The sequence below is a fragment of the Triturus cristatus genome, chromosome 4_1, assembly GCF_964204655.1.
Source record: "Triturus cristatus chromosome 4_1, aTriCri1.1, whole genome shotgun sequence".
In the NCBI taxonomy this organism is placed as follows: domain Eukaryota; kingdom Metazoa; phylum Chordata; class Amphibia; order Caudata; family Salamandridae; genus Triturus; species Triturus cristatus.
Window position 1 is genome coordinate 267,238,346 of NC_140585.1, and position 22,285 is coordinate 267,260,630.

The window sequence follows — 22,285 nt, forward strand, 5'->3', positions numbered from 1 at the left end:
GCTGTGGTTGTTTGGGAGTGGAAGCAATGTCATATCAAATGGAACCCATTTGATGCAAGTAGTGCTGATGTGTAGAATACTTGATGTTAATCATGGTGTATCATCCTGGTCTTCATGTTGGTCTCTATATCAAGAACATTTCTAAATATCTGCACTGAAGAATGGATGAGAACACACATATAAACACATACACTTTAAACCACACACGAATATGTGATTTTACATCGCGGTCTTCACACCACGATACCACAGGCATTACAACGCAAGTCATTACAACGACTTGCTCTTGAGGGCGCTGGACTTAGGAATAGTATGATTTAATATTCCAACTCCAGCCTATGTTACAGTAGGGCAGGTGTTGGAATAGTAAATCATACTATTCCTTGGCTAAGAGCACCATCCAGCGCAAGTCATTGTAATAACTTGTGTTGTAATGCCCACGTTGTAAAGGTATTGCGGTGTGAAGACCGCGATGTAACTGATGTTCCCCACCACACACACATGTTTACATGAACAAGGTCTGTGACCCTAAACGTGTCATCTTTTTTGTGATGTCCTTGTGTAATGGAAACTAAATTAATTTTGTGCACTCCTGGAGTGTCAGCATCTGATTTGTTCGTGACACAAAGTTGGACTTAGGTTTCAAGTTTACATGGATTTGCCAAATCCCACCTTGCCATGCAGCAGCTCTGGTCTGGCACACTGCCCACTTTTCCTTCCACTTGTTTTCTATATACACTTTCTCTTTAAAGACTCAATATAAACAAATTCATACATACAAGCACATACATTACCTTTAAAGACACAGGCCAGTGTATAAGATAAAGATCCAAGTAGTCCAGCTGAAGGCTTTTCAAGCTTCGCTCCAGGTTAGGCCGCACCATACCTGGAGACAAAAAGGTGCACCACACCTGCAACAACAAACAGACACATGTGTTGCATCCTCATTTCTCCTTTTCCTCGAATTATATAATTTGCCTCCAGACATAGTACTGGAATCAAATTTCAATTACATTAATTCACTAATGGATGACGTAATTGACAGATCTGCAGGTCTGACCTACTTGGACTAAATTTGTTGAACAAGTGACGCAACCTGCAAATCAGTGATGATGCTCAATGTCAGCCATCTCTAAAACAAGGTCATCAAATCAACAGTGAAAAGGACATTTGCTGACCGATACCAGCAGGCACAGACCTAAATGTAATTTCATCCATTAAGATGAATTCAAATACTCAAGGTGCACACATATTCCGTAGCTTTGGAAAGAACTGATACTTTTTTCCCGCCAGTTGTAGAGAGAAATGTTAATGTTTGCACATTCTGCATTACTTTTAGCATAAAAAACAGACTAGCAAGTCAGAATAGGTTACTCAAAAAATCCAACCCTTTTCTCAGAAAAATGCGGTAAGCATCAAGTCACAAGTTTGAACCCTAGCAAGTTCCATTCTTCCATGGTAGGAAAATGGACCTTCATTAAATTGGGAAAAAATAACATCTGTTGGGTAGAAATAGCTTAAGTGGAGCACTAAGCACTATAGAAAACCAAACTAATATCAGAGTAGAAAGTAAGGCATTCATGAAGTGAATCGGGCCAATACTGATCTTAAAAATAATGAATAGCCACTTATTTCCCTCTTGTCGCATATGCTGTACACTGATGACTCAGATTAGAAACGCTAAAATGAGAGGAACATGCAATATCAAGCAGATGGCTAGGTTCTTGCACTTGCTGGATAACGTCGTATGGGAGATAGACTGACTGAGTTAAATGATATGCAATCAAGCATGTGGTTGTGCAGTTTAGCATGAGAAGGCGAGAGGGTGTGTCCTGGCATGAAGAGGTGTGGTCTATTATGCAATGGTGTAGCCTGGTATGAGGCGGTGTGGAGTGGTATGTGGTGATATGACCTAAGATGGTCAAGTGTGGCCTCGTATGAGATTGAGTGGTCTGGCATGAAGAGATGAGGCCTGGTTAAAGATGATGTCGTCTAGTATCAGGAGGTGTGGCCTGCTAAGAGGTTGTGGGGTCTAGTATGAGCAGATATGATCTGTCATGAGATAATGTGGTCTAGTATAATCAGTGGCATAGCCAGTGTGTCATGTGCCCTAGTTTGAGGAAGGAAATTAGCAATAATCAGGATTTAATGGGTCCTTCAAGCCTTTGGTCCCAGGTACCACTGCACCAGCTGGAAGCTACACGCCTGGCATAGCACACATATTACCTAAATGGTAATACTGTCTGTCACCGACCTCGATTAAAAATCATCACAAACTAAAGACAAAGCGTTAATCTCTGATGTCAGAAGAAGATACCCATCGACTGGCTGATTTGCACTGTACACACATGGTGCAACTAGGCCTGGGCCTGAAATTCCGCTCCACTCCACGCTCCATGTAGTTTATGGAGTTCTGAAAAACCCTGCGGAGCGGAGTTTTTTCCTCGTTCGTGCTCAACAACTTTAAGCTGGCAAGTGAGGAAACTCTTACTCCAGACCACTTCCCGGTGAGATTTCTCAACTCAGTGGTGGATGGTCGCTAGTGTTGAAAAACCCTTGTGTGCACTTTGAGGAAGCTGCCGCTCGAATAGAACATTTACTGAAGCAGTGCCCTATGGTGCCATTCGTGCAAAAAATCAGCATTAACAGTGCGACATAGCACACCATGCCGCTTGCAGAACTCTGCATATCGCTGTGGTGTTTTTTGGTCACTTCGCGGAGTTCCGTGCAGTAGAACCCCACAAGCTCCCCCCAGGCCTAGGTGTAGCTGAATAATCCCAGCTTGCCTGCTTGACAAAATGTTGTGATGTTAGGCAAATGCTTTATTTCACGAAACACTCTTTTTTTGATCATTGTTGTTTATGAAAGCTCAGAGCACCTTCAAATAGTAAACTGAGGATCTGCACTGTACAAAACCCTCTCGTGTTTGCGTTTCTAGCCTATAATATTACTTAACTATATTAAGAACCTAGGTCACATACTGGAGGTACATGATGATCCTTGACATGCCCCTTAGTTCCCTAACAGAAGCAGATGCAGGACTGTTTCTCAGTTTATGTTTAAAAGCTCCCATGTTTAAAAATACACATAGTGTCTCATTATGATGTCAGGCGGAAAGCCATTCGACAGCTTGTCGGAGGCTTTCCGCCCGACATCATAAGTTTCCATCCGACCGTGGTACTATGATACTGGCGGTCGGATGGAAATCCATGGAGAAATTCCACTCTGCTTCTGACAAATTCACAGAGCCGGTTGGGGCGACAGTCGGAAAGGTAATCCCAAAATGGCAGTGGGGCTGCCTTGGCTCCACCGTTGGGATTGCAATGTCAATTTATGCCTTCTCTGTCATGGCGGTCTGGCCACCATGAAAAGTCAGGTGGAAAGTGACTTTGGGGACCCTAGCAGGGCTTTCTTCCCCCTTGGCCCTCCACTTTAGGGCCTGGGGGGCATCTGTGGTGCCCCACTAAACATCCCTGCACCATGTGCCAGGCACCACATGGTGCCTGCCACATGGTGCAGGGATGTTTGCAAACATATCAAATATAAGCTAAGATGCACCACAAATTTATAAACAGTGTCAATTTGTCTATATTCAAATCAATTTCAGAGGACAAGGTAATCCTTGATTTCAGTTTCTTTATTCCAAATTCATTGGACAATGCAAAACGATACAGCCGACGCGTTTCGTCCTAACACAGGACTTCTTCAGGGCTGTTTAGAAAAATACATAGATACAATACAATTACAAACAGATCATATGATTAAAAAATATCCTATACTGGATATTGATCTAACACACTTGAGCTTACATACTGACAGACAAATTTACATAGATTCTTTTAAGTAGAAAATGATCATTTAAAATTCAATACAAACATAACGAAAATTGTCATGTTATATCTCCTGTCCATGATTTCTCAATATCCCCCACATTGAAAGCACAGCTAGACAAATTTGTATTTAATGCAATATATGTATAAGGGGCTTCTGTTTGAAGTTATCTTATATATGCATTTAGAGACACTAAATGAGGAAGAAGAGGAAAGGAAAAGGTGAGAGTCGGTGGGCACAGAAAGAAAGGAATAAGGAAAATCATACTGCCATTCACTAGGTTTATTCGAGTTAGGTCATTTTTTACATATAAAAGGGAAAATATTCCTGGTTGTGAGGTTTATGTGTACAGATCCCAAGGGTCAGGACTGGGCATACTCTATAATAAGTATATAATGTACCTACCAAGAATTAGCAGATAAGTTACTTCAAACTTTATCAGTTTAAGATTGTGCAATAGAGGCTGAGAATCTTCTGTCCAAATTCTTATGATCCATATAGTTTAATCTGCAATATGAGATATATAGCCTTTTCATTAAGACAAAAATGCTTGTAGTATGAATGTATATCTAATAAAGATTGTAAGTGGACACAACCTCCATAGTAAAAAGTTGTTCATATATAACCCCATGGAATCTATTTAATAGAGCATTTAATTTTCGAAATATAAGCTATGAACCCATGTTAGGTCCATGAGACACGTACCTACATGTGGATATATGACGTTCCAAAACATGTTCTTTGTAATGTTACTTTCGGGAATTATTTTTCTACTGAGTTTAACTGGAGAAACGTGATCCACTCACAAATACGGAGGGGGCACATGAACCGATCTAAAGGAAGGGAGCTTAAAGATACTATTAAAAAGAACTATGCAGTTTTGGATGGTATCCTGGAGGAATACCAACTATATCTAAGGGACAAAAAACTAAAAAAGATAAAGAGGGATGATAAGGACTACAGAGACGGTAGGGTCTATACCTTCTCCCATAAATATGACAATATTAAGACACCTGGGGAGGGAAAAAGACAAAGGGAGGAAATGTCAGAAATCGCTTCTGCAAATAGTATAACCTCCATCTCATCAGCAGTCAGCTCAGTCACCACAGAAGACTCGGTGGGGGCTGCAGATAGTGAAACAAGGTCCAATACTTTTTTATTGGAGATGGAGAGACTAAAACTAAGTGCAAAAATAACACCAAGAGATCAAAGACAAGAAGGGGAGGGAGGAAATGGCAGAAATCCAAACAAAAATGACAACAAGAAATCGAAACTAGAACCAGGGGGCAGAATTACGAGATCCAAGAAAACAGGGAAATAATGGGAATCAATGAGGAGGGGACACAGAAAACACTAATTGTAAATCTTTCGAATAGAGAACTGTCTGGAAATGAGATATCTGTCCTAAACAAAGGTTTGGGATTTTGCCCCAACCAATTGGGTGGGGATGTTGATATTTTTGTGGACCTTTTCAAGTTTGTTAGATTGCTTAAACTTAAAGACCACTTCATACGCAACCCACCTACTTGTAACCAACCGTCTAATGAAATAACATTATCCACGTATACTGTACAAGAAATAAAAACTATTCAAACAATGATGTCCATTGAGTTGGAAACTTCAATTGATATGGAATCTGTATGTGATGAACTTAATGTTGTTGAGGATACAAGTATTGATAGCGGGTTGAAATTAAAATCCAAGTTTGTACCTATTGGCACCCATCCCAATATAGACACCTTCTTTGAAAGAGTTACACAAGGTTTTCACAAATTGTCAGCCAATCCAATCCGCGCGAATACACGGGCCCATAATTTAACATCAGGGGAAAAGGCAGCCCTTAAAGATCTAAGAATTGACCATACAATCGTTATTCGCGAACCGGATAAGGGGGGTAATGTGGTTCTGATGGAAAAAGATTGCTATATGAAGGAAATAGAACGACAACTCATGGACAGTAATTGCTATAGGAAAATTACAACTAACCCCATGAAGACACTGGGAGATCACATCAACACGAGACTAGTGAAATGGCGGGAGGATGGTCTGATTAGTGATGACGAATTCAGATACCTAAAAGTTACAACACCTTCTTTTCCTTGCATCTATATATTACCCAAAATACATAAGGGCGGCCCTTTTCCACCTGGCCGCCCAATTATTTCAGGGGTTAATTCACCAACAGAAAAACTATCGGAGTATGTGGACAAATATATTCAACCGTTGGTACAAAATTTACCAGCATACATAAAAGATACAAAGGACATCTTGGGTAAATTTGAGGGCTTCACATGGTCAGACACCCTTATTTTTGTCACCTTAGATGTGACAAGCTTGTATACCTGTATCAAAAAAGAGTTTGGGATTATAGCTTTACAGTCCTTTTTGGGACAGAGAACTGCGGACCACTGTCATCATAATGAGATGTTATTAGAAATGACTGACATTATCTTATCTAAGAACTACTTCCTCCATGATTCCGACTGGTACCATCAAATCCAGGGCACGGCTATGGGCTCCAGGTTTGCTCCTGCTTACGCCGGGCTCTTTATGGGCTGGTTCGAGCGGGGGCATGCCTGGGGCAAACATGCATCATCATGGATGCACCATGTAATATTCTGGGGCAGATATATTGATGACGTCATCATACTCTGGGATGGACTGGTAGAGGACTTGATGTCATACTTTGACTATCTCAATGATAATCCTTTTAATGTCAAATTCACCATTAACCATAGCTCTGAGGAAATTGACTTTTTGGATATTACCTTCTTTATCCAAAACAACCATATCCATAGCCGGACACATAGAAAGACCACAGCCTGTAACAGCACACTTCACTATCGAAGTTCACATCCACAACATGTGATCAATAATATCCCCTATGGGGAGGAGCCAAGATGGCGACCGGGACGGCAGCGTAGGCTCCCGGCTCTGTGAACCTCCGCACCCCGCACAGATATCCTGCATGAGATCCTTAGCCTGCGCTATATGCCCGTGTTGGTGAATGAGAGCGGCAACCGATCGTGTGACTCCGAAGTTTCTGGCGGCGGTATCGCCGGAGAAATGTCCAGTTGAAGTTTGCGGCCTGTGCAACCCTGGAACCGGGACCTCGAGTGGACAACATGGCCGGGCGGCAGTTCAACAACAGCGGCCTTTGATGACTGGGTGGAGTCGGCCTAACCGGAGCGGTGCGAATATCGGCCTACATTTCGCCGTGGTCGTTCCTACCACTACGCGTAGCGGAACGAGTGCATGCCCGAGGTGGCTAATCCAAGATTCCCCGGTGATTGTCTCAGCCATCACCGGTGACCCGCCCTGCCGCCGCCCGTAACTCGCCCCCTGTTTTTTGCGGACTGCTCCCGGATTTTCGCGGGCGCAGGTCCGTGGAGGGGATGACTGTTGCCCGTGACCACACGCCGGATGTATTTTTTGCCTGCCCCCGAAACCCTGATTCCAGTGACATGGAACCTGAGGCGCTTGTCCCTGAGTCCTGGTCCCAATCTGGGTTGGACCTACCCGGCGGCCATCTTGACAGGACGAAGTCTACTATCCTGTACACTGGGTCGCAGCACGATTGGAAGTGTGCGACTATGAGGAGCGTCGCGGAGCGAGCGCCGAGAGCTGTGCTGGGGTATGGTGATCTTCTCGAGGCTCTCGGTGCCCTCCATTCCACCTTGGTTCACGGCGCCTGGGTATTGGGGAGTAAGCTTGATGGGGTGACATCAGCGTTGGAACAGTTGCTGCCTGCCTGTCCCCAGGTACACGGGGACTTCCTACACCGCACACAGGAGGACAGTGTCGTGGCCGCCCCTGTGGATAGTGACCAGCTGGAAACTCCGGACAGTATCTTAACGTGTGATCGGCTGGCTGTGGGTCTGGTCTGTTCCGGAGGTATTGGACCTGAGTGGGGGGTGGTGGCCTTGTCCCGTGTGCGGCCTCCGGCAACCCAGGCAACATTCAAGCAACGGTCGCCTGCTCTGGCTGATTTCGCTTTCTTGGACCTTGTGTGCGGTGCAGATCCTGGGGCAGCACTGGGAAAGACGACTCTCCATACTGCTGACTGTGTTGGTGATCAGAGACTTCCACCCTACCTGTGTGTGTCGCTTCCTGTTCTCTTTTAGACGCTCCTCTTCTTTGTAGCATTGGACATGGCACTGGGTCGATGGGTATGCATGGGTAGATTCGCAAAGAGTGGCCAAGGATAAGGCTGATCCTTCAGAGGTGGTCATCTAATAGGCGGGCGGGTTCAGGGGTTGCGTGCTCTCACGGCATAACTGTTAGTGTAATAGGCGCATAATGCTCCCCATTCTTCTTTGACTTGGTCGATTCTGTGTTGCTTAATGTTTGCTTTAGGGGAAAACAAATTGTGCGGGAGGGAGAAGCCGGGGGCATGTTTTGAAGGCCCTCCTCCAGTTTATTAATATTCTCTCTACCCCCCCGTCTGGTGGGGTTTCTTTTCCTACTCCTCTTTCTCTGTTTCTTCTATATTTCGGGTCTGGTTCCGGGGCGACAGGCACGCTGCTGGGGGGGGAGGGCCGTACTCATCTGCAGAGGTGCAGGGTGGGGGGTTGGGGGAGGGGATCCTTTAGTCTTTAACCCTTTTTTTTTTTTTTCCATGGCCTCCTTTTTCTTCTCTTATTTCTTCTTTGTCTTTCTTTTCTGGGATCAGCATGGTAGAACTCCTTCGTCGTTGATCGCTGCGTTTTCATGTGTGCCACAATTTCCGTGGTGTTTTCTGGGTTTTAGGGCAGGGGACTGCAGGTGCAAATGGCCGTGATATTCCTCCACATCCTGAACTTCTTGTTTCAGCGCCATTGACTAGATAAATTGCTTTTTATTGTGGACGTTTATTATTCTGCCTGCCATTTCTTGCTGCCGGGAAACTGTTCGGCACCTGATCCTTCCATTCTCCCTCATTATAAAATGAAAACCTTTTGTATCATGGTCTCCTACTTGGGCTGTTTAGTGGCCGAGAGTATACCAGCATGGAAATTCTGCTCCCCGAGGTGCTGCCTGTTATAAATATTGATTTCTGTTACTCTGACTGCTTAGCGGCCGGCCCCGGGGGTTGTAGGCCCATACTTGTTATTGGTTGAAATGTCAATAAAGGTTTTTCAAAAAAAAATAATAAAAAAAAAAATAATATCCCCTATGGGGAAATGATCCGCATGCGCCGGAATTGCAGCATGGAAGAGGATTTCATTTCCAACATAAGGGAGACAGAAAGACTGTTTTTGGAAAGAGGATATCCTAAACATATCCTCAGTGAAGCACAAAACAAAGTAAAAAAGATCAATAGAACCACTACGTTAGTCAATAAGAACAAGAAAGTGCCTAATAAGAGTTACATCTCATTTAATACCCAATTTAATGAACAGAGTAGCAGGGTGTACAACACCCTCAGAAAGCACTGGCATTTACTCACTGACGTACCAGGTCTTAATGAATATTTGGACAAAAAGCCCATTGTGACATACAGAAGAGGACAAAATCTTCGAGATATGCTTTGTCCAAGCTATGTTACTACAACCAAGAAACAAACTTGGCTCACTACAAAAACAGTAGGTTTCTTTACATGTAACAAATGTAATGTTTGCAATCTAGGGATGAATAAGACTAAGAACTTTAGCTTCAACACTAGACGCAAACACACAATTGAATATCTTATCAATTGTAATTCAACTTACATAGTTTACATAATATGCTGCCCTTGTAATAAAATATACGTGGGCAGTACAAAAAGGCCCCTAAAATTGAGAATCCAAGAACATGTCCGGGCTGTTCGGAATGGGGACATGAGGTACCCGTTGACTTTCCATATGCAGGAAAAACATTCCAGGGCAGACAATCTTCGGTTCATGGGTATAGATCAGGTCCCAGTACACCCCAGGGGTGGAAATAGAGAACTCGCACTCAGAAAGAAGGAAGCAGAATGGATATGTAGATTACGGAGTGTTGAGATGGGACATAACAGTGACAATGAGATGCATTATTTTCTATAAAAACCCTGCCCCAACTATGATACGTCTGATACTAATCACTGGTAACATAACATATGTATTTAATCATGTAATTCTGCCCCAACTATGGTACGTCTGATACTAATCACTGGAAATATAACATATGTAGAAAATCATGTAATTCTGCTGACCTTAGTCTTTACTGTCACTTCAAATCTTTCCCCAACCCTCTTTACAACTCCTCTCTATATACGAATTTAAGTATTGAAATCATATGGAGTACCTTCTATTATACTGTCAATTCACTAGGGGAACTTTTTACGGTAGGTGTTGTGTACAATTGATTCCATTTAACCGATATATTGAAGAAAGAGAGAATATCATGTTGCCCTTAGAGTGTTGTACAATTGGCTTTACCTATAGGGTCATTGATATAAGTCCACTCCAAGAGGGCCGCCACACATTGGAATTCACCCGTATACGCTTTTTGATTACCACACTGATATTATTTTTCTTTTAATTAAAAGAATTCTTTTTATGAAGATCCGCATTTCGAATCTAACAAATAAACATAGGTCAAGATTACAAGCAGCCTATAAGGACTCTATAGAGAGACCGTCATATCCTGTGCTAGATCAGAATTCAGATCAAGGACTTTCAGCTCTTATTTTTCTTTTCCATATTCAGCCGCAATATACATTTGAATAGCCTATTTGCAGTCCGTGCACTGCGCTTGCAACTTTTGCAGTTGCCACGTTGAGGCTCGGCTCTTTCAACACACACAACGTGGTGGGTCCCAATTCCCGGATAGGGACTGTGTATATTCCAAGATGGCCGCGTAATTCGTGCCGATAATCACATGACCCGCAGGGGCTTTCGAATGTGAAACTTCCTTTAAACTATAGCTTGTAGATAGGAAATCATCCTTCCGCCGTTTGATCATAAACGCTTCTGGCACTACCTAACAAATATAAATCCCAGATTAAATAAAGTTGATACTGCCAAACACATATCGCCTATAAACTTCATTGGTTCTTTATTACTCTAAATGGGTGATCAGGACATATCATTCAAACATGGTCACTTTTGTCACGCCAGAACGTTGAGGCTCGGCTCTCTCATCACACACAACGTGGTGGGTCTCAACTCCCTGATAGGGACTGTGTATATTCCAAGATGGCCGCGTAATTCGTGCCGATAATCACATGACCCGCAGGGGCCTCCGAAGGTGAAACTCCTTTCAAATAATAGCTTGTAGATAGGATTTCATATTTTCATCCTTTGTATCATATACACTATTAGTACCACTTAATAAATATAAATTTGAGATTAAATGAAGGTGACACTGCCAGACACATATCGCCTATAAACTTCATTTGGTCCTTTATTACTCTATAAAAGTGATCGGGACATACCATTCAAAGATGGCCACTATTGTCACGCCAGAACCCATGTGATCTACAAGGGGCGTCGCCCCGTAACCTCACACAGGTGTTTTGAACTTGCCGGGCCATTTGAAACATATAAAGTGAGTGTTTTATCGGCATAATGGGATTCCTGATCGAGGGACCGCTTCCTGTTGCAGTGGATTGTCCTGTGGCCCGCCTTTCGTAACTAACAGATTATGGTAAGCGCTTGTCAGCCTAACCACTCCGTAAGCGATAGATTATTATAGTAGGCTTCGTCAAAGAACCAGTGAGATCGTTGACCTAGAGACACTACTTTTTCTTGGTTTTGACTTTAGGAACTCTGTTTAAAGTATGATGATAGATTGGGTTTGAACAGGGCTCTAAGAGGGGCGCATGACGTGAAAATGACCTAGAGACAATATTTTTTCTTGGTTTTGACTTTAGGAAATCTGTTTAAATTATGATGATGGATTGGGTCTGAACAGGGCTCTTAGAGGGGCGCATGACGTGAATAGGGCGCAGATGCTCAAGTTAGTCCAGCACGCAACGGATCATAATAGGGATTCTGAATGCCTCTTACCTTATTTTATATCAAGTTCTTTTAATAATAAGAGGGTGTGCAATAAGAATACAGAGATCTAACACTGGGGAATTTTTGGTGGAATGGCTCTTGTCCTTGATTTTTACGTATTAAATTTTCTTGTAGCCTTTATAATAGGGTCAGGCTCTGAAATACTTTACATGCTCATACCTTACTCTGTTTACCTCCCTTCCTTTAGATCGGTTCATGTGCCCCCTCCGTATTTGTGAGTGGATCACGTTTCTCCAGTTAAACTCAGTAGAAAAATAATTCCCGAAAGTAACATTACAAAGAACATGTTTTTGAACGTCATATATCCACATGTAGGTACGTGTCTCATGGACCTAACATGGGTTCATAGCTTATATTTCGAAAATTAAATGCTCTATTAAATAGATTCCATGGGGTTATATATGAACAACTTTTTACTATGGAGGTTGTGTCCACTTACAATCTTTATTAGATATACATTCATACTACAAGCATTTTTGTCTTAATGAAAAGGCTATATATCTCATATTGCAGATTAAACTATATGGATCATAAGAATTTGGACAGAAGATTCTCAGCCTCTATTGCACAATCTTAAACTGATAAAGTTTGAAGTAACTTATCTGCTAATTCTTGGTAGGTACATTATATACTTATTATAGAGTATGCCCAGTCCTGACCCTTGGGATCTGTACACATAAACCTCACAACCAGGAATATTTTCCCTTTTATATGTAAAAAATGACCTAACTCGAATAAACCTAGTGAATGGCAGTATGATTTTCCTTATTCCTTTCTTTCTGTGCCCACCGACTCTCACCTTTTCCTTTCCTCTTCTTCCTCATTTAGTGTCTCTAAATGCATATATAAGATAACTTCAAACAGAAGCCCCTTATACATATATTGCATTAAATACAAATTTGTCTAGCTGTGCTTTCAATGTGGGGGATATTGAGAAATCATGGACAGGAGATATAACATGACAATTTTCGTTATGTTTGTATTGAATTTTAAATGATCATTTTCTACTTAAAAGAATCTATGTAAATTTGTCTGTCAGTATGTAAGCTCAAGTGTGTTAGATCAATATCCAGTATAGCATATTTTTTAATCATATGATCTGTTTGTAATTGTATTGTATCTATATATTTTTCTAAACAGCCCTGAAGAAGTCCTGTGTTAGGACGAAACGCGTCGGCTGTATCGTTTTGCATTGTCCAATGAATTTGGAATAAAGAAACTGAAATCAAGGATTACCTTGTCCTCTGAAATTGATTTGAATATAGACAAATTGACACTGTTTATAAATTTGTGGTGCATCTTAGCTTATATTTGATTTGTCTGATTATGTTCCCTAGGGAACTAGCATTGTTACAATGGGTGCTACTCAGAATGCACACATCCCCTTGACCTATATGTAATAGCATATCTCTGTGGGAAAGATACTAAAGGGTGATATTAATTTCAGGTGCTGGCAAAATAGAAGGTCCCATTGTTAGTCCATTTTATAGCATGTTTGCAAACATCCATTTTTCTATTGCACCCTTTTTCTGTCCACCGCACAAGGTGAAAAAGAAAATTAGATGTTTCTGACTGCCAATAGGTCGGTCGCATCCTAAAACTGCTCACTAATAGTCCGGCGGATTCCATCCCGCTATGGTGTCGGTCATCAAACCGACATCGTAATAGGCTCCATAGTTCTCAAGTCACCTGATGTATAAGTAAAAGGAAACACTTCTGCATGTTAGGAGATTTGTCATTTAACATTTTGAAGACACTGTCTTATCACATCTAACGTGATCTTTGATGCATGTGGCCGGACAGTTGCACTGGGAAACATGCGGCAGATAAGCGGTTTGCACATACGTGTAGCTTGCTTTCAGCTCTCCCAATGGGCGGTCACCAGTGACGTCACTGCACTTTGGTGGCTTGCTTGTGTTGGGAGGTGCACTCGCCAGTAGTGGCCCGAGTCCTTGGTTTTGTCACCCTAAATTATCTGTCCTGCACATGTGTGGCTATCAGGTTCTTCAATGTGACAGGTCTGGTCACTCACCCTTCTCTTCTCTCCTTTTTCAGTTATCCCTTGCAATGTGGTGTCTGGCCATGCATCACGTGTTCTTTTTCTGGTTTAATTTCTCCACGTGCTTCCCTTTAACAGTTGCTGGTGTGGATCTTTGTGTATGCACAATGGGATATGCACTGCAGGCTTACTGTAATGCAGGCGGGTAATGTTATGGCTTCGGGGACAAATTGCTGTTCGCTCCTTGCTTCTCTTCTCAAAGGGACAGCTGTCATTTTGGGCGGCATGGAGCATGGAGAAGGAACTTTATATCTGTGAATAAGATAGAACATGTATGCTGCTATGGAGTCTTTGTTCACCTTCTTCTTGTGCTTGTGTTCATGGGAGTAAATCTCCTTCAGAATGCTGAGACGTCTGAAGTAAACCAGACTCATATTGATCATGGTTATATAGTCGGTGTCTGAACTTCTCTTATTCTTTTTTAGTCCTGTGCAAAACAATCAGGGCGCAAAATGAGATTTCCATGGGAGGCGCGGGCCTCTTTTACTTGCGTGGTGGCAACTTGTCGCCAGGGGACGCGTGGCACTCCTTGTGATTGTAATGGACTTGCTGGCTGGCTCCGATAGCTTTAAGGAGAATTTCGGATCCACGAGCTGCTCACGCTGGCTTCCCCTAACTTCTGGTACAGCCTCATTGCCTCCTGCTGGCAGATCACGTTTCTTCCGGTGAGGAATGATCGGATCCAGTCCAGGGCTGTTCCTTTTATGCCTGCAACATGTAGTCTGGTGACTAGTGTGCGGTGGGAGACGGTGTGGAAGGCCGCTGATAGGTCGAGTAGGATGAGGGCTGCTGCTAGGCTTTGGTCCAGGAGTGTGCAGATGTCGTCTGTGGCGGCGAGTAGGGTGGTCTCTGTGCTGTGGTTGCTTCGGAATCCGGATTGGGACGGGTTGAGGACAGCATTCGCTCCAATGAATCGTGTCAATTTCCGCACCTATGCTCACCATACCTTCTGCCCTGCTGTTTACCAGTGTGGTGGTCCTTGTGCTCCATCCATCTTTTCCTCTCTCATCCTTAGGGGACAGAGGAGACACCGCTGGTGCTGCGGGATTGCCGTTGGAGGTGAGGTCCTCTTTTCCTTCTGTAGTACTCAAATTATGTGAGCGCCCTCTGCTGGCTGGCTGTGGCAGTCGCGCAGCCATTTTTCTGGTCAGGGCAGCTTGTTCTTCCTGCCCGGTAGGATGACTTATGCTGCCAATCTTTTGGAGGGCTACTGGATGTGCATGTTTTGCAGGCACGATTCCCAATCTTCCTCCGTTACTGTCCATTTGTTTCACTGCCTGGGGCAAGGTCGCAGGGGCATTGCAAGCTCTTTGTTATGCCGGGCGTCAAGGCAGCTTGGTCTTTGTAAATGTGTTTACTCCATCAGGGCCGCCTCTTTGCAAGCCACGTACTCTGTCTTCGGTCTCTGGGGCCGGGGTGTGGTGCAGCAAGTGAGTGCTAGGTGGTGCAGCACCCACTCCCCCCCCCCCCCCCCCCCCCCAGCCATGGCAGCCTCTCTGATGCTGCAGGTCTTTTCAACCAAGCCGGCGCTGGAGATGCAGGTGCGGGGGGGGGGGGGGGATTACGCAGTGCAGGTGCAGCCTCGGATCATGCTCTTTTTCCCTGCTGACGGGGTGCCGCAAACTGCTGCAGGCAGATAGGATGTATTGTGATGCACTGCTCGTCAGATCAATGCACCTCTTCTGTAGACCGCTTGATGCTCAGAAGGTATGGTGGGGCAGAGGGTAATGCCCTGGGAGGTCAGTTAATGGTGGGTGGCAGCAGCTCTGTGATGGGGTTTGGTATTGGCCTTCCTCACCTCGAGGGGCGCATCCGTCAGCAGCGTCCTGCCAATAGCGCTGCTCTCACTTCTTGTCACTGTCTGCCAACACACACCGTCACCCAGCAGGTGGATGGCAGCTGTTACGGCGAGGTGTTGGTCTCTGTTTCATGCCTCAGGCATGGAAAGGGTTCACCGTTGTGCGTTGACGGCGTTAACTCTTTCCCAGGCAGGCTACAACGGCACTGCCAATCTAGATATCATCCTCTTCACAGTGGTTAGCTGCAGGAAAATGGGCCATGCAGTGGCCCAGTTCGGCAACCCCTTAGGAAGTGGCTGACACTAGCATCGCAAAAACACTGGGCCCCTTCCGACCCTTGGCCCCAGTGCATTGCACAAGCTATACCAATAGTAGCTATGCCCCCGAGTGTGATGGAATGCGGCCTGGTATTTGATGGTGGTATGGTATGAGGAGGTAAGGTCTAATATGACAAGTCATTTGCAACGAGGTGTTGTTTCATTTGACTAGTAGACAAACAAGTTTTATTGAGTGCAACCTCACCAAAGAGCTATTTCTATTTATATATTTATACCTAAGCATGGCAGTGAAAATATTTATGCCATGGCAGTGAAAATAAATGTGATCCAATCATACATGTTACTTGGAACACCTGTAAAAATAAATGGGTATTCACACGTTTATTGCCATGGTCCAAAGTTCAAATTTGAGTCATTTTACTGCATCATGTTCTAGGTCCCCAAAAACAATTAATACCCTAAATGGGTTGCTGTTTAAGCCTCTTGGTATCTTAGTTTGTAAGTTCACAATATTCCTTGATTTAGGTCTGATCAGCATCAAAATCCTATTGCCTTCCCTTTCCCCAAGGGTACTCGATCAAGACAAAAATACTTGAGAAGGTCCCTATTACTGTTGTGATACAATTCAAAGTGCCTAGCCACGGGATAGGAGTTCTTAATCGTAATAGCACGCATATGTTCTGAAATGCATTTCTTTGTGAGGTGTGTCGTGCTGCCTGTATACTGTTTATTGCATGGATATGTTAGGCAGTAGACAGTGTAATCTATGTTGCAGGTCAAGATATAACTTATCTTCATTGTTTTTTTCTACCCTAGTATGTTGTACTCTCTTACTTTCTGACTGAATTTGCATGCTTTGCATCTTCTGCATGGATAAAACCCTCCCAAGGCCTCCTTCCTTAATGTATTACCTTCTGCACAGAATTGACTGTGCACCAATAGGTCCTCCAATGAGGTACTGCGTCTATACCTCACCAATGGCTGACTTGGTATGTCTGTACCTAGTACATTATCTGACTGCAGTATTTGCTTGGACATAGATGAGGAATTAGCAACCCATTTAAGGGATTACTATTTTTTGGGGTCCTAGAACATTTTACAGTGCAATGATTTAAAGGAGGATATTTGGGTGGAAATATGAGGGATTGCGTTTGCCCACTCAGAGCTTGATTGAATATATGATGAAGGCGAGGCCTATTTTATAGGTATGTGTATTAATTTAAAGGTGATATTCACACACACGCAAAAGTATGTGATATATATGTAACAAACATGATGATTGCAGAATACAGAGACTTTCCTTCTTTTTTATTTTCATTTATCTCTGCCCAAATGGATATCATTGTGATAAAAATCATGTAAAGCATTAATGCATTTAAAGTTTGATTTTTGTATAAAGACTCTCCCACAGAATGACCTCATTATTGTTGGTGGTGACTTCAACATTCCGCTAGATCCCATTATAGATTGCCAGTCTACATGCAACTATCATATTACACGCTCACACAACCTAATTCATAACATATGTGCTAAGTTTAATCTTAAAGATGCCTGGCACTTACAGCATCCGGATGACAGGGACTATACGTTTTATTCAGCACCACATAACTCGTATACTAGAATAGATTAAATTCTTATTTCCGGTTCCTTCACACACCTAATCGAGCATTCAGATATTGCGCCCAAACTAGTGTCGGACCACTCCTGTATAAACGTTAAATTGTCTGGCAGTTGTAATGAACCCTCGCCCAGAAGATGGTGCTTCATTAATGATGTTCTATCAGACACTGGGGATAAAAAGAGAATTGAAGATGCAATTTTAGATTATCTGAAGCATAATGATAATGAAGAAACTAACATAAATATACTTTGGGATGCACTAAACGCTACTATCAGGGGAACACTTATTGAAATGAAAACAAAAATCAATAAAAAACTTAATTCTGAATTAACTAAATTGGAATTGGAAATTAAATCTTTGGAGTCCTCCCATGCCCTCTCATTGAAAGATACTACGATACTTAACCACTTCACTCAAAAAAAGAATGAGTATAATAAAATTGTAAGTGAACGGGTGGGGGTATGGGTGAACAAATTTAAAGCTCTTAAGCTCTGCAAAGCTAATGAAGCAGGAAAATTACTAGCTTCATATCTGAAATATAAGCAGAAACAAAATGTTATCTCAGCTGTCAAGGATGTTAATAACCAAACATATACAAAATAAAAGGATATCTTAAATACCTTTAAATCTTTTTATGAGGACTAATATAAAAATCTGAAATTTAACTAATTTGAGTGCTCCCAAAACCTAAATAGATTAAAATTATCCCAATTAGGTGATACAGACAAGCTTGCATTGGGAAGACCAATTAGGGCATTAGAAGTGGAGGCCGCAGTCAAGTCCATGAAGGATAATAAGGCTCCGGGACCTGACAGGTTTACTGCTACTTTTTAAAAAACCTTTTCAGACCAATTGCAACCAACTATGGTGTAACTATTTGATAACAGAGCGAAGGTAGGCCGGACGACCGATTCCATGACAGAAGCTAACATAATTGTTATACCTAAAGAGGGACAGGACTCCCTTTTACCAAAGAATTAAAGGCCAATATCTCTTATAAATCTAGATTTTAAAATGTACGCTAACATTTTATCTACAAGACTTACCACTGTCGTCCCTCGCTAAATAAGCAATTCTCAAGTAGGTTTTCTTAAAAATCGTATGTCCAATGATAACACCCGTTTGTTATGCCATGTTTTAGAACATGCAGCGTTTAAACAAGATTCAACTATTGCAATCACGCTAGAAGCAGAAAAGGCCTTTGACAGGGTCTTGTGGTCATTTTTTTAAAACAACGTATGTATTCATTTTGTATCACTGATGTATATGTTGCATTGGTTTACTATCGGTTTTGTACTACTTACATGGGCTTTTTCTATGTAAAACTCAATAAATAAAGTTTAAAAAAAAACGAAAAAAAAAAAAACCTATGTATTCATTTAATCTGGGGGAGTCTTATATAAATATGGTTATGACCCTTTATCTAACTCCTTCGGCGCGCATTGCGGTTAATGGATCAGTTTTGGACCCTTTCTCTTTACAACAAAGCACTAGGCAAGCTTGTCCCTTGTCTCCATCTCTTTTCCTTTTGGCTTTGAAACCCTTGATTCAAGACATTAAGATGAATCTAGATATAAAAGGGCTAGGGTTTAAGGATACTCAAGTTAAGTTGGCGCATACATGGACGATATCTTAATAATAACTGAAAATCCAGAGTCTTCAATTAAGGCGCTGATGTCTACCATTGGAGAATACTCAAATAATTCAGGGTATAAACTTCACAAAGACAAATCAGAGGTTAAACCCTTGAATATGCACTGTACCAAAGAAGTTATGGGTAACCCTGGCCTGGCATGGCAATCGGGATATATAAAATGGCAGTAATAAAATAGACACCCTCCATCACAATGAGAAACTCACATTGGAAAAGGTCACAAAACTTCTTGATTCGTGGTCACCAAGATTCATCACATGGTGGGGAAGGATAGAAACTATTAAGATGATGATTACGCCCTTAATGAATTACCTTATTAACATGCTCCCACTGATTCTATCAAAGACTTTCCCAAAAATATAGACATTCTTCTAACAAAATTCTTATGGCAAGGCAAGAAAGCTTGTATTGGACTTTAAAAACTAAGGCTTGAGAAAACTGTAGGTGGAGTTAACTTAGCCGATTTTAAATTATATCAGCCTTTCTAGCAAAACAAGGTTCTTATTGGCTCGAACCCCCTGCCCAGTACACCCCGGTTTGGTTAGAAGTTGAAAGATCTATTCGGGACAATCTTTAATCTTTGGCCATTCTTACTTCTAACCACCTATATCCGAATTGCTCTAAATCTATCTTCAGAAATACGAAACTTGCCCTACTTCAGGTAGATAAGAATCTCGACTTCAGTATTAAGGGATCTAAAATGGAGTTTATCTGACATAACCGTAACATGTTATATAAAGGTAAGAGCCTTAATGGTGGTACTTGGATAAACACGGGGATATCTTTCCCTATCAGCTTGAACGTTCTTACTACCCCATGACGTTTGATGAACTCCAAACCAGGTGCAAACTAGACAAAATTGAATTTTATACTTTCTTAAAAATTAGGGTAGCTATATCTAGAGCTAAATTGAACAACCCATCGCCATCTCTGCCAATGTTTATATCACAAATAAATAAACTAGGAAATCAAGTATAACATATCTACAAACTCCTTCGGCCTAAAACTTCAAAGATTAATGAAATGCCTATAGCCTTTTGAGAGAGTCATTCCTCTGTCCCCATACCTGATTCTATTTGGCCTCAAGTGTGGAGCTCTGTAACACTTAACAAGATATCTCCTGTAATGTCTCAAACTAAATTTTGGTTATTACATAAGGCTTTTTGGACGCCAGCTCGATTGCATTCCCTACATATTCGAGATGATCAGTTGTGTTGAAACTGTAAAGTAGAGAAAGGAGATTTAGCCCATTTTATTCTTCACTGTAAAGCTGTAGAGCCCTTTTGGGATAAGGTTGTCGATTTCCTTTCAAATCTATTCAAATGTGATTTGAGAAGAGAATTTTCTACGCTAACGACTGGCTCCTTTACGATAGACTCATGTAATGAAGCAGATAAGGCATTATTGGATCTTTCATTTACATCAGCAATAAAAATGGTACTAATCAATTGGAGGGATATGAATAAAGCCTCATATAAAGGATTGTTGAACTGGATCATTCATCTCAGAGGTGCGGATAACATCACCCTACAGAATTCTCCATGGAAAGCCTCCTCCAGAGATATGTGGAACTCTTTAGATACTTACTTCAACTCGCATAAACCTCCGTGAATGTTTTACTTTATTATAAAGGCAAACATGTTGGGTAACTTGTATAATGTAACTATGTATATTTATCAGATGGTCAGCAAGTTTCTTATTTGTCTTTAAATGTATTAGGTTAGGTACTTCCTGGGGCTCTCTATCTTTATTAGTTATTTCTTCTCTGCTCTCTTTCTTCTTTATTTTCTTCGTTTCCTCTTTTTTCTTTCTCTTCTCTTTCTGGGATTTCCTTATTGCTCTATTTTACCATCTCGTATAGACTGGCCATACCCATATTTTATGCAAGAATTGATATATCAATGCTTTGCTTATATTGTAATATTGTGCCCATTGTCCAGTGTGTATATCTTATCAAACATGTTCTTGTATTTCTTTTTTGTTTTACTATAAAAAATCAATAAAGTTTTGAAACATAAAGTTTGATTTTTGGGTATATGCTAATGAAATGTAGAAAGCATTTATCTGTAATGAACTTCAAATTGTAGTAATGAATCATTTTATAAGATGGCTGCTGTGTAGAGAACCGATGTGCAATGAGTTGTGAAGTCCTTTGTCTATGACAAGAGGAACTCCTCCAATGAGATTGCATGTAAAGTATAAAAGTAACTGTTTGCGTCAGTGAAGCTTGAACATTGAGAAAGGCGTGTAGATGAAACGCACTTGTTCATTTCGAATCAATACATCTGAAAGGCTTTTTAACCCTGAAACTGCCTATATATACATATATATGAAAAAACCATAGGTTTCAGGGGTGTTATAGTTAGCTGGACATTTCACTCGTACAAAACCATTGAAATTCCTCCGTTATAGTTAGTTGTAGTAACTATAACTCGTGCGCCCGGAATCCACTGCTGATGATGTCACATATTACATTACATCATTCATGACATGGTCAGTGACATCACTGAGGACATCTCAAATGACATCACTGATGACATCATCCAGTCAATGTGGTTTGCTTCCATATATTGCAATAAGTATTATATATATAGGAATCGGCATTGAAGACTGAGTGGATGTATAAGTGTCTGGATGGGGGATTTAGTAGTACTGTGATTGACTGTCTAAGTGACTAATTTAAAGTGTCTCACTAAATATATGGGATAGTGATTTAACTGTGTGAATATCTGTATCACTCTGTCTCTTGTTATGTAAACTACTGCATAAGTTGGTTACTATTTATGTGAAACTCTATATTATTTTCTAATTAGTTAAGTGAGTATTTGTATGAGAGAGTGAATGTGTGTGTAGTTGGATGGGAGGTGTGTGACTGTCCAAAGATGTTTAAAAAGTTGATTAAGTAGGTATATGAGGTTAAGACTGTATGTGAAAACAGTTGTTTGGGTGAGTGAATCTCTTTATGGGTGTGTTGATGAGTAAATATATTTCTCAATGATACATGTCCAACCAAGGGGCCGATTCCGATCCGGGTCGGAAAGCACTCCGACCGAGCCGGATCCGGAGTGTTTTCTGACCG

General features: G+C 41.7%; 1 protein-coding gene across 1 annotated transcript in view; it reads right to left on the reverse strand.

Moving 5' to 3' along the window:
* Positions 1-22,285, reverse strand: part of LOC146854242 (aldo-keto reductase family 1 member C3-like) — a 386,032-nt gene that overhangs the window by 295,096 nt on the left and 68,651 nt on the right. The window contains exon 3 of the mRNA XM_085652025.1: positions 795-911. Coding sequence (XP_085508151.1) covers positions 795-911 — 117 coding nt within the window. The remainder of the gene's footprint in view (positions 1-794; positions 912-22,285) is intronic.